The 13,249-nt window shown below is 44.1% G+C and overlaps 2 protein-coding genes across 2 annotated transcripts in view; both read right to left on the bottom strand.

The window, feature by feature from the left end:
• The window catches only part of LOC146686914 (uncharacterized), a 280,227-nt gene that overhangs the window by 48,055 nt on the left and 218,923 nt on the right, over window positions 1-13,249 (bottom strand). The window lies entirely within an intron of this gene.
• On the bottom strand, window positions 6,098-10,479 carry LOC146686935 (uncharacterized). The gene has a single exon (XM_085440099.1). The coding sequence runs from the start codon at window positions 10,470-10,472 to the stop codon at window positions 6,765-6,767; it is 3,708 nt and encodes a 1,235-aa protein (XP_085296225.1). The 5' UTR covers window positions 10,473-10,479; the 3' UTR covers window positions 6,098-6,764.

Below are 13,249 nucleotides of genomic sequence, written 5' to 3'. Positions count from 1 at the left end.
GGATTGAAGCTTCCTCAACACTTCACGATAATCAACCTCTACCGACTCAGGCCTCGCAGAGGCGGGGCCCTGGGAGGGAACGCTGCAGCCATCATCCTCATTTAGCCTGAGAGGCACAGGATTGGGGTGGGCTCTCCATGCCCAGGGACGCTGTGGGAGGGGCCAGCAGTAAATCAGCAACAGGTGTTGGAGGGGACCCAGCCCATGGCCTGCCTAACTGGAGTCACAGCAGTGGCAGCCATGTTCCCCATAGTAGCCCGCTCTCTCATTTTTGGAGGCAGGAGAAGGGGGAGGGGCAGGCCAGTTAATGCTTTCAAACCCAGCACGGTCTGCCTAGACTGCCCTGGCAACAAAGCAGTGCACGCAAGCAGCAGCCACGTCAGCCAGCACAGCATGCTCTAGGCTGCTTTCACATTAGTCAGATATGTGCCCTTTTTCACCCAGGCACAGCCATACTGCTCGTGCCTACCATAAAAGGCAAAAATACCATACACAGACATGTTTGGGACATGCGGGCTGCCATACTTCTGCTACCAAGCAAGGGGGCGGGGTCACACGCTAACCAGGAAGTGCTAACAGGTAGCCGGCGCTAGCCGCAACCTGAACTCCCCTTCCACTGTTTATTAGCTCCTGTGTCACACAGTGTTGCCAACTTAGCGACTTTGTCGCTATACTTAGCGAGTTTTCAGACCCCTTAGCAACTTTAAGAAAAAAAGTCGCTAAAAAAAGATGTGAAAGTGCGTATCGCTTTTACTCTCAACAAGCAGCGGGTGCTGTAACGCAGTCAGTTCTTCTTTTACTCTTATGCTTTTTTGTGGATCACAAGGTTTAAAACTACTTATAAACACACACACACAAAGTAACTCCACCAGAGTGCCTATTTTGGGTCACTTTTGCCGGTCCAAGCCCGGGTAAAGGAGCAGGGTTGGAATTGTGACATTAAAAAAAAAGCAATAATTGCTATAAGAAATTTAATTTGTAGTTCTAAATAAACTCTAAATGCATTTAGGACGTTTTTTACTCACTTTATGTCTCTTCCACGATGTCATTTCTCTCTCCAACAACATAGGTTACAATTAGATTAGCATGACCAATTATGCAAATTAGGCGATGACGTCATTTAGCTACTTCTAGCGACTTTTAGGACAACCAATAGCGATTTTCCTTACTGAGGAGTTGGCAACACTGGTGTCACAGTGCTGACAGGTAAAAGCATATGCTTGGAACTCTGACACATTTCCCCAATGTAGCCGAGCTACGAGCGGAGCCCTGCTGGCGGCGTTAACCCGCGAGCTGCGGGCAACACGCCAGACAGGCTAGCCGTCTGGAATGCTACTCGCAGGCCGGCTAACGATAGCCGGCATGAACCGTAGCATAATTCCCCACTGTTTATTCCCACAGTGTTAAGCAGGCCAACAGCGAACGTTTGGAACGCTGAAGCCGTATCCCCTCTGTGTTAACACACGTAGCAGCCGAGCTGCACAATGCCAAGGCGACAGCGTAAGCTTGAACGCTGAAGCCGTGTCCCTGCCGTGTTTCCACACTGTAGCCGAGCTACTCGCTAGCTGGCAGCATAAGCCTGTTTTTTTTCGAGGCGATATACCGGGGAAGGGGGACCAACCAAGGGGAAGCAAGGGCCAGCTAGGGGGAACCAAGCTAAGGGATATCAGGGGAATACCGGGGCTACCACGGGACCTAGAAGGGAGAAATACATCGCCCACGGAGGATGCTGAAGCACACTCCAATAGACGCACACACACAGTACTCTCAAGGTAAGCACTCTTTCGCACACACACAACATGTGGAGATCAACGATCAAATCAAATCAAATCACTTTTATTGTCACATCACATGTGCAGGCACACTGGCACAGCACATGCGAGTGAAATTCTTATGTGCGAGCCCCACAAGCAACAGAGATGTGCAAAACACAACAACACAAACGAGCAAAATACAAGAATGGCCAACCTGAAACTAATAAATATATGTACAATATATAATAGTATATGCATTTCTGGATGTGTATACTAAATGTTTTTCTACGTGTGTGTGTGTGTGTGTGTGTGTGTGTACACATATTTTACAAATTAAATAGAGTAAACAATAATAAATATATAAAAATATACAGAGTTGAGACATGTGCAAAACAGTGGCATTACTGTACAGTGTGTAGTGCATAATGTTGAAGTTCCAGTAGTGAAGCTGAGGTGTCTATGACGTGTTCAGCAGTCTGATGGCCTGATGGAAGAAGCTGTCTCTCAGTCTGCTGGTACGGGACCGGATGCTGCAGAACCTCCTTCCTGATGGAAATAGTCTGAACAGTTTATGGCTGGGGTGACTGGAGTCCTTGATGATCCTCCCCGCTTTCCTCAGGCAGCGCTTCCTGTAGATGTCTTTGAGGGAGGGAAGCTCACCTCCAATTATCCGTTCAGAGCACCGCACTACTCGCTGGAGAGCTTTGCGGTTGTAGGCGGTGCTGTTGCCATACCAGGTGGTGATGCATCCAGTGAGGATGCTCTCAATGGCACAGTGATAGAAGGTCCTGAGGATGCGGGGGCTCATGCCGAATCTTTTCAGTCTCCTGAGAAAGAAGAGGCGCTGCTGCGCCTTCTTCACTGTTTTGTTTATGTGTACTGACCACGTAAGATCCTCAGCCAGATGTACTCCAAGGAACCGGAAGCTGCTCACTCTCTCCACAGCAGCACCGCTGATGGTGATAGGGGTGTGTGCTTCTCTGCACCTCCGGAAGTCCACTATCAACTCCTTTGTCTTTGCGACGTTGAGGGTGAGATGGTTGTCTTGACACCAGTGGGTCAGGGCGCTGACCTCCTCCCTGTAAGCTGTCTCATCACCGTTGGTGATAAGACCCACCACTGTAGTGTCGTCCGCAAACTTCACAATGATGTTGGAGTTGTTAGTGGCTGTGCAGTCGTAGGTGTAGAGTGAGTACAGGAGAGGGCTCAGTACACACCCCTGTGGAGCACCAGTGTTCAGTGTGATGGGGGATGAGGTGATGCTGCCCAGTCTGACCACTTGGCGTCTGTCAGACAGGAAGCTAAGGATCCAGCTGCAGAGGGAGCTGCTCAGTCCTAGATCCTGCAGTTTCCTGTCCAGCTTCGAGGGAACGATGGTATTGAATGCTGAGCTGTAATCTACAAACAGCATTCTCACATACGTGTCTCTCTTCTCCAGGTGTGACAGGGCAGTGTGTAGTGTCAGGGCTATGGCATCATCAGTGGACCTGTTGTGGCGGTATGCAAACTGTAGAGGGTCCAGTGAGTCGGGTAGTGCAGAACAGATGAAGTCCCTGACCAGCTTCTCGAAGCATTTGCTCACGATGGGGGTCAGGGCTACAGGTCGCCAGTCGTTCAATGAGGAGATGGTGGAGGATTTGGGTACAGGGACGACGGTGGCCATTTTGAAGCAGGCTGGGACTACAGACAGAGAGAGGGAAAGGTTGAAGATGTGCGTGAACACTCCAGCCAGCTGAGCCGCGCATGACCTGAGGACGCGACCGGGAATCCCGTCCGGACCAGTAGCTTTGCGCGCGTTCACCTTCCTGAAGCACTTCCGCACATACTCCTCAGACACAGTGTGCGCACTGACGTCATCCGCGGTGCGCACACTGTCCGGTCTCATGGTGTTCGCTGTGTCGAATCTAGCGTAGAATACGTTTAGATCCTCACACAGAGAGGCCGTGGTCTGCGGTGTGCTGGTTTTCCCTCTAAAGTCTGTGATCGTGTTTAGTCCCTGCCACATACTCCGAGGGTTGTCAAACTGTTGCTCCACCCTGTCCCTGTACTCATGTTTGGCTGCTTTGATCGTCTTCCGGAGTTGGTAATGTGCGTGTTTGTAGTCCGATGTGTTCGCGGAGGCAAAGGCGGTGTTCCGTGCCGCCAGTGCCGCGCGAACATCTCCGTTAATCCAGGGTTTTTGATTTGGGAAGGATTTAACTGTTCTGGATGGGACGACATCTTCCACGCATTTCCTGATAAATCCACAGACTGAGTCTGTGTACTCATCAATGTCCCTAGCGGCTACGTGAAACATTTCCCAGTCCACGTGATCAAAACAGTCCTGCAGCGCAGACTCCGATTGGTCCATCCAACAGTGCACCTCCCTCCGGGTTGGAGCTTCCTGTTTCAGCTTCTGCCTGTAGGCGGGCAGGAGCAGGATGGAGCAGTGATCTGATTGGCCGAATGGGGCGCGGGGGAGGGCTTTGTACGCATCCCGGAAAGAGGTGTAGCAGTGGTCGAGTAGCCGTTCTCCACGAGTGTTAAAATGGATGTGTTGATGGAGTTTGGGTGAGACTTTCTTCAGGTTTCCCTTATTAAAGTCTCCGGCTGTGATAAACGCTGCCTCTGGGTGTGCGGTTTCCTCACTGCTGATCGCGCTGTACAGTTCCCTGAGTGCTCGGTCAGTGTCGGCTTGTGGGGGAATGTAAACAGCCGTAATAATCACTGCTGTAAATTCCCTCGGTAGCCAGAATGGCCGGCACTTAATCATCAGGTACTCCAGGTCCGGTGAGCAGAAGGATTTGACCGGGTGCACGTTCGCTTAATCACACCAGCTGTTGTTGATCATGAAACATACACCACCGCCTCTGCTTTTCCCAGTAAGATTCTGTGACCTGTCCGCGCGGTGCACAGAGAACCCCGGTAGTTGTGTTGCGGAGTCCGGTACCTTGTCCGATAGCCAGGTTTCTGTGAAGCAGATCACGCAGCAGTCCCGCATCTCTCGCTGGAATGAGAGCCGTGCCCGAAGCTCGCACAGCTTGTTCTCCAGAGACTGCACATTAGCCAGTAATAAACTGGGTAATGGTGGTCTGTTAGTGCGCCGTCTCAGTCGAACCAGAACGCCAGATCTTCTCCCTCTGCGTCGGCGTTTGCGGCCTCCAGGGACAGAGAACAAAGGCATCTCAGGTGAGATGAATGGGGGGTCTGCAAACGGAGCGTCCGTGTTGCAGAAGTTGAACTCCGGAAAGTTATAAGAAAGACCGTCTTTTATGTCCAGTAAGGTTTGTCGGTCGTACACAAGGAGACAAGTGCTGCTCGTGAAAAAATAAAGGAAAAGTAAAATAAATAAAGGAAAAGTAAAATCACCGGTGTCACGTCTGCACAGCTGTTTTATACGTATGCTGTGGGGTGTAGCCGGGCGTGCCGGAGTGTCTTAAAGAAATATCCACACGCCACGACCAAGGGGGGTCGTACCCCGTACATATGGAATATGTAACGGTGTGGAGAGATAGTCTCGATATTCTAGAGAACAGTCGGCGTTAAAGTCACCTTTCACAGTCCAGACTAGGATGGCGTTGGACATCCTCAGGATTGAAAAGGGTTGGTGTGATCAAGGTGTGGTTTGGCTAGTTGTATGTATATTTCAAAATCATACAGCTCTGGATGGGCCAGTTACCAGGGCATGGAAGGATGACAGACATTATCAAATGAGGAGAAGGAATTTTCTAGGATTGAAGATCCTCTGGATGAGTGGTTGACTGATGCAAGCAGAAAATAAAAGCTATTATTTTATCATTGACTGGTAACTGAGAATTGGCCATATTCACAGCTGTACTGACTTGTTGTGGACGCAGTCCGTTTCATGTTAAATTAATCTACGTGTATTTGTTGATGAGTAGTGATGGGTCAGTCGTGAACGAAATGGCTCTTAGAGCCGGGTCTTTGACGTGAACGACGCGAGCCGGCTCCTTATTGCCAGCCGTGGGGTTTTTTTCTTTCTCTCACCCTCTCTCTTGCACGTTTTTTCCGCTTCACGCTGGGAAGAGGGGGGAGTATGGGCTCAAAATGTGGTCATAAATATTTTGTACTTGTAAATCAGGATTTGTATGTGTAAAAAAGATTTGTGTGTGTGCAAAAAAGATTTGTGCGTGGACTTAGCCAAAAAAAAAAAACCCTGCAACCCTATTTTTCTTCCTTTAATGTGATTGGTCAATGTCATGTCAATCACAAATGTAACAATCCAATCAGAGAACAGATGCGTTTGGCTGTCGAAGGGGCGCTTTTTTGAACTGTAATGTAGAAATGTAATATACAGATATAAAAGATTAGAAATTAAAAACAACTTGAGACAAAATACAGCAGCACATATCCAAAAGGATAATTTATTATCACATCTTAATCATAACATTTGAGCTCACCCGTTTTAATAATCAAATTTAAATGGGATTTTAATTCAGCATTTGTAGAAATATTTCTGATTCACATTGAACATATAAATCACAAAAAATCTGTTATAATTTAAAAAGTGACAACATATTTCACGAGTAAATTCTGCTTCAATCCAAACTACCAAATGATGTAAAATTAAGAACAAATCATCCTAATGACAAGAAACTGCCAAATCCCTAATTCAAATTTATTTATCTTTTCGTGTATGTGATTCTAAAGATTCAGTGTGTTAAGTACTATAAGTTTTATTACTACAAGGAGCAGGAAATGTTACTTAGGTTCAGCCTTTAAGGATCTGTCTAGAACCAATGCTACACCTGTCAGAGACTACTAAATCTTTTAGATATGACATGGCATTCACATTAGTTTGGCTTTTGATCTATTAAGTAGCTGTGGAAAAATTACAATGAAAGTGTTTTCACACCCTGAAAATGGAATTTTAAGTCCTGACATCATGATAACTTTAGTTTGACTTGGAAAAAGGTTCAATTGTAACATATTTATTTAATCCAGGAGTTTTCTTTTAAATCATTTAATGTCCTCTTAATGCTGCTGACATATCTGTAGACCTTCGTAATATTAACCTGAATATCCAAAGAAATTTAGAACTTTCTTAACAAAGCCTTTCTTTTCCTTCTTCTCCTTTCTTTCCTCGGATAATTCCTCCTCCGTTTTTGCAAGTTTGTCTCGTCGCGTTACCTTGGAGATAAGATTTGCCCTCTCCTTCATTGCCTCCAAAGATTTGATTCGAGCCTGGTAACCCTCTTTGGCCTCTGATCTTTCTCCCTCAATCATCATGTCAATGTACTCTGGGGTGGTCAGAGGGTTTGGCCTCAGGCTGATCTCTTGCAGTCGAGTTATACAGTGAGCTGACTGATCCATGAGGGACACCATCATGTCCTGAAGGTGAACAATCTCTTCTTCCTGCCTCTCAATCAGTTCCTGAACAGTCATCTTTTCTTTATTAGCTGTTTCATACTTGCTTTTCAGCTCTTGCACTGTCTGCTTCTCTTTCACTTGAACATACTCCCAGCTGTATGTCTGATTGAAATGCACACTCCAAATGCATTTTCCAGGACAGACAGTGCACATCCCGTTCTTATCCATTGATGCACAGCCACGTTTCTCACTATCCTGTGCTATTGCACATGGGTAGTGACATGTTATTGAACATTTCTGGCAGTTGGTGATGAATGCTCCTTTCTCTGTGATTGGTTTTTGGACTGGTTTAATAACATCCACCTCAATCTCAAAGTTTTCATTTGAAGTTATGACTGCTTCATACTCTTTGATCTTTTCTTTGGTTGTCTTAATTTCTTCAAGCTTTGCTAATCCAGTTCTAACTTGTGGCTGCAAACCTTCGATGGCTGTTTCAAGCTGTTTGCGCTCCTTTAAGACTTCTTTGGTCATTAGCAAGCTTTTGGTTTCCATTTTACCCAAAGCAGTGAAGAACTTCTCCATACTCTTGGCTCCCATCTTCCAAAACATTTCATCAAAGCTGGCATCATCTTCATCAAAATCCACTTCACAGTCTCTGTTGCATCTGTTGTCTGCAAATAATGCTGAGTTATTGAACTTGAAGTGAACCGGAAGCCCTAACTCATTTTTTGGACACGGGACTGCAGAAACGGTTATTGCCTCAAGAACTGGTGGTTCTTTGCCATCAGCAAAAGTCACCAGCATTTCAATGTTCTCTGCAACATCTTTGCCAAAAATGGAGAGCACCGAGTCAAACACATATCTCTGTGTTGCTGTTAGTCGTGCAAGAGAGGCCTGAGTAACAAAACACACTGCATCAATCTCACTGACTCCATTAGGAGAGGTGAAAAGCCTGCGGATTTGCTCTGTGATCTCCTTGTCTCTTGCTACTCCTCTTGTATCTCCAAAACCTGGAGTGTCAACAATGGTCATGGAGAACGGGATTTTAAAGCCTTCCTGGTGGTGGATTTCATACACAGTGACTTCAGATGTCTGACTGTGAGCTTGTGAACTGGTTGGATCCTCATCAACTAACTTAAATCTGAAACCGTCGTTCCACTCTACACCAACAATGTAGTTGATCATTCCATTGATGAGAGTAGACTTTCCTGATCCTGTTGCTCCAAGAAGCATTATTGTGCGATTCTGCCTCATGCTTTCTTTGCCAAAGATATACCTCCGACATCCATCTATGTCCATATCTTCTTCTTCCGGGGGCAGTTTGTAAACTGGGGGCAGCTTTGAGTTTGTTTTCTTGCTGATATGTTTTAGGTACTCAGCCAGACGTGCAAATTCACGCTTTGTTGTGCAGACATTAACAATGATGCTTTCCTTGCTTCTTCCATCTACACCACAGTCACATCTGACCCTGACTGCATATTGTGTCTCTGACTGAAGCCCTGAAATGATGGCCTTCTCACCTCCTGAAATTGCTTGATTCCACTCGAGGTCATTTATTGTTGAGCTGCTATCTGTTTTTGCGTATTCCACTATGTAACTCAGTATCTGGACATCCTCTCCAAGCTCAGCAGGTTTCTCCCAGCTAACTGATATCTCACTTGAATATGGCTGAGCTTGAGGATTTCCAGGAGGGCTGCAGGGTAAAGTTTTAATGGCATCACTGATTACATTAGCTGGTCCGACACCTGCTGAGGTCACTGCTCTGCATCTGAACACATACTCTGTGTTTGGCTTCAGATCTCTCACTGTGACTTCTTCAGCCTTTGCTTCTGTCTTTTGCTGCCATCCATCCTCTCCACTGACACAGTACTCAACAGAGTAGGAGGTGATGTTCTCCGCTCCAAATCTGGGTGGAGAAATCTTCAGTGTCACACTGTTGTGGTTTATGTCAGCTGCAGTCACAGTTTCAGGCTTTGAAGGAGGCTCAAAGTTCTCACTGACAGCAAATCCACCTTCATAAAGGTAGATGCTGGAACCTTCCTGTGTCTCATTAGTTAACCCCACTGTAAGGAACTTAATGTTCTTGTTTTCCTTGTTGGCCTCTGCAAAATCACTGAAGAGTTTTGCTTTCTTCCTCATATCATCTGCTACTTCTTTTGAAAGGTACCATTGTTCCTTCTCTACATTGTAAGTATGATAAACGTGAACGTCTGTTTTGGTTGTTTCTCTCAGGTAGTCTGATAAAGCTGAGAGGTACGGTTCATCCTTCCCCAGTGAGGTGAAAACAAAACACAGGCCATGCTCTACACTGAGAAGTTCCTCATGTAGATTATTCTGAGATGGGACAGTCTTGGTGTTTTTCATCATGTTGGTGAAAGACTTTAAGATACTGATTTCTCTTTCTTTACAGTCCATCCACTCAGTCAGGTTTTTGCTGTTGAAAGGTGAAGAATGTCTCTTCTTCAGGATCTCAGCGAGTTCAGCCTCCTCTTCTCCTCCTCCTCTGATTGATGGTAGTCTCTTCGCTAACATCTGCTGAAATCCCAGCTTGAACTCGGAACACATTTCTTTAAAACTTGTCAGTTTTTTGCTAATCTGTGGGAACTGTTGGACAGTGGAAGTTCTCAGTGCATCGTTACACCTTGTTTCCAGTTCACTGAAATCCTCCAGGACGCTCTGTGATTCCTGAACTAATCTTATACTTATCTGACGGACGAGTTTAGCAGCACAAGAATCTAAACTTGTCAAAGGTAACAGCCAGACCTTCATTGGTACAGCCTTTTCGCCATTGGTTCCTAGTAATGTTGGAAGGCTTTTGTAGACTTCTACAGCTTCCTGAAATGTTGTTGGAGGTTTCTTAAGGCAAAAGTCTCCATAGAATCTGCAGGAGAATTTCTCAACACTGTTTTTGTCCTTATCTTCCATTTTCAGGGAACCTTCACCCTCTATGGAAAGCAAGGGGATCTTCTTGATCATCACCTTCAAGCTGCCCTGGATGTCTTGATGAGTTTCCCCTTTAGAAACCTCACGGTCAAACACAAAGAAAGCTTGAGCCCCATAAAGGATACCTGTGACTACATGTGTTGCTATTCCTTGCTCAAAAACATAGGGATGTTTTACGTTGCCTCTTCCAAGGTGATTCATTGACAGTTCCTGGAACTTTGTTGTAGTTTTGTAGTTCAGTGTCACTCTGGCCTGGTATTTGGATGTTTTGTGATCATTGAGATATTTGGCTGATCCTCCAACCTCAACCAGTCCTCCCAAGAAACTTGCCTTCAGGGATGCCTCAACATTTAATGCTGAAGATTTGTCCTCAATTGATTCAGATGCAACTATTTCAGATTCAGTGTTAGGTTGTTCTTGTTCTCGTCTATCTTTTTCCAGGTCATTACAGTCCCACAGTGTCATTCCTGTAAAATATGTTACCATTTATTTTTGGCGAAAATAGATAGAAACAAAAATACAAGTAACAACTGCCTGTCTAAAAAGTCCTCTGCGTTTTATAGTGAAAGCATTATCAGTTAAATTAGTTAAAGACTTCCACAACATCCCATAAGTGTATGTTTCTAACTCAGAGCCCACTGACAATTTGAATCCAGCCCATAAATTACATTCATTGTCAAAAAAAAAATTAAGTCTGTACATTACATTTAAACTATGATGTTTTACTTTTACATTTTAAAACATTTTCACTAAATTTCACTAAATAGCACCTCTTGCCACTGGAATGCAGATGGTGGCTTAAAATGAGCATCTGTGCACTAAAGTTAATATATTTAACTAAAATTGAACAAAGACAAGTCGTGAAGATAAACTTCAGTGAGCTAAAAAAAAAAGGCATTTAAAAAGAAAACTGAACTTGTAAAGCTAGCTAAAATAATAACAGTACAGGAAATATCCTTAGTTTTAAGTATTTGTTAAAGTGTATAATCTTTACTTTTGTAAGTTGCGTGACACATGCTTATGACACTTTGGGTGTCTCCAAGTCTGGTAAACACAGCATATTGTTCACAGACAGCTGGCATTAGTCTAATTTTTTTCCACATTGAACAATTTTCACATCCCTCCCTCTATACATCCATTTTCCAGTTCTACTTATCAGTTCAGTGTTATATGTCTTATCTGTCATAGTACACTGTGCTGGAGGACCAGCACATAGGGACAGACAACCATTCATGCTCACATTTACACATGGGGCCAAATTAGAATCACCAGTTAACCTGACATGCATGCCTCCACTCAAAAAGGGCCCGGCCTGATTTCAAACCAAGTACCCTGAGGCTACAGTGCTAACCACTGAACCACAGTGGTGCACTCATCAGTTTTCACATTTACTGTATTTTGTAACATTCTTGATTTCTTTTTATTAAAACAAATGTGTTTATGTCAAGAACAATATTTATTTCTATTCAGAATTGATGATGGGATTGTGGATTTTAGTTCACGTACCGTGGTAAGTTTGGGAACCCCTGATAATTTTCATGATTTTTCTTCATAAAGCACTGGCTGTTTGGATCAGCAATTCCATGTAAATATATCATATAGCAGATGAACACAATGATATTTGAGAAGTGAAATGAAGTTTATAGGATTTACAGAAAGTGTGCAATAGTTACTTAAACTATAAGCAAAACTTAATATATTAGGAAGATGCATAAATTTGGGCACCCTTGTCATTTATTGATTTGTTTACCTTTAGCACTAATTATTGGTAAACAAAATTTGTTTGGTAAGCTCATTGACCCTTGACCTACATACACAGGTGAATCCAATCATTAGAAACGGTGTTTAAAGTGACCAATTGCAAGTTTTTCTCCTCTTTGCATCTTTGAAGAGTGGCAGCATGGGAGCCTCAAAAAAACAGCTCTCAAATGACCTGAAAACAAAGATTGTTCAACATCATGGTTTAGGGGAGGATACAAAAAGCTATCTCAGAGATTTCAGCTGTCAGTTTCCACTGTGAGGAACATATTGAGGAAATGGAAGACCACAGCACAGTTCTAGTTAAGGCCCAAAGTGGCAGCTCAAGAAAAATCTTAGATATCAGAGGCGAAGGATGGTGAGAACAGCTACAAAGACCAAGAACATCATCTTGTTGCAGATGGTGTCACTGTGCATCGTTTAACTATTCAGCGCACTTTGCACCCCTTGCATAACAAGGGGCGTTATGCATGGCGGAAACTGAACACAGCATTCAAAGAGAAACACAGTAAAATATGGTGGTGGTTCCATCATGCTGTGGGGCTGTGTGGCCAGTGCAGGGACTGGGAACCTTGTTAAAATGAGGGTCGCATGGATTCCAGTCAGTATCAGCAGATTCTTGACAACAATGTTCAAGAATCAGTGACATAGTTGATTTTGCACTGAGGCTGGATATTTCAACAAGACAACGACCCGAAACACTGCTCAAAATCCACTAAGGCTTTCATGCAGAGGAACAAGTACAATGTTCTGGAATGGCCATCTCAGTCCAGACCTGAATATTATTGAAAATATATCGAACCTGACTGAACTGGAGATGTTTTGTAAAGACGAAAGGTCCAAAATACCTTCAACCACAATCCAGACTCTCACTGGAAGCTATAGGAAGCGTTTAGAGGCTGTTATTTCTGCAAAAGGAGGATCTACTAAATATTGATGTAATTTTTCTGTTGGGGTGACCAAATTTATGCACCTGCCTGATTTTGTTTAAACAATTATTGCACACTTTCTGTAAATCCAATAAACTTCATTTCATTTCTCAAATATCATTGTGTTCATCTGCTATATGATATATTTACATGGAATTGCTGATCCAAACAACCAATGCTTTATGAAGAAAAATCATGAAAATTAATTAATTAAAAGTTAATTAATTAGCTTTTGCATACCACTGTATATTGAGTTACTACGCATGAATCCTTACCAGGTATGACTAAATCCTGGCGGCAGTCATACAGCATCCCAAGGCTGAAGGGCCGGCCGAGCGTCGCGACCTCCATCGTTCTGCTAGCTTCAGCATCCATCTCTGTATCTGAGCAGATAATACAAAGTACTGCTTCAACTTCTTTACTCAAGTACAGGCTCTGAAATGTACTCAAAGTAAGAAAGTAAAAGTAGCTCCTTAAAGAACATTTCTACCACCTATTTTTTAGGGGTGCAACGATACACAAAATTCACGGATCGGTTCGGTTCGATACTTTGGT

This window comes from Copadichromis virginalis, linkage group LG18, assembly GCF_057382275.1.
Source record: "Copadichromis virginalis isolate Kocher_CV1m ecotype Utaka linkage group LG18, C_Virginalis_male_GT1.1, whole genome shotgun sequence".
NCBI classification, from domain to species: Eukaryota; Metazoa; Chordata; class Actinopteri; order Cichliformes; family Cichlidae; genus Copadichromis; species Copadichromis virginalis.
The sequence above is the reverse complement of the archived record's forward strand: the minus strand, read 5'-3'. Positions and strand labels throughout refer to the sequence as shown.

Excerpts from the sequence above, each read along its gene's own strand:
- LOC146686935 (XM_085440099.1), bottom strand. The coding sequence starts at position 10,472 with ATGACACTGTGGGACTGTAATGACCTGGAAAAAGATAGACGAGAACAA.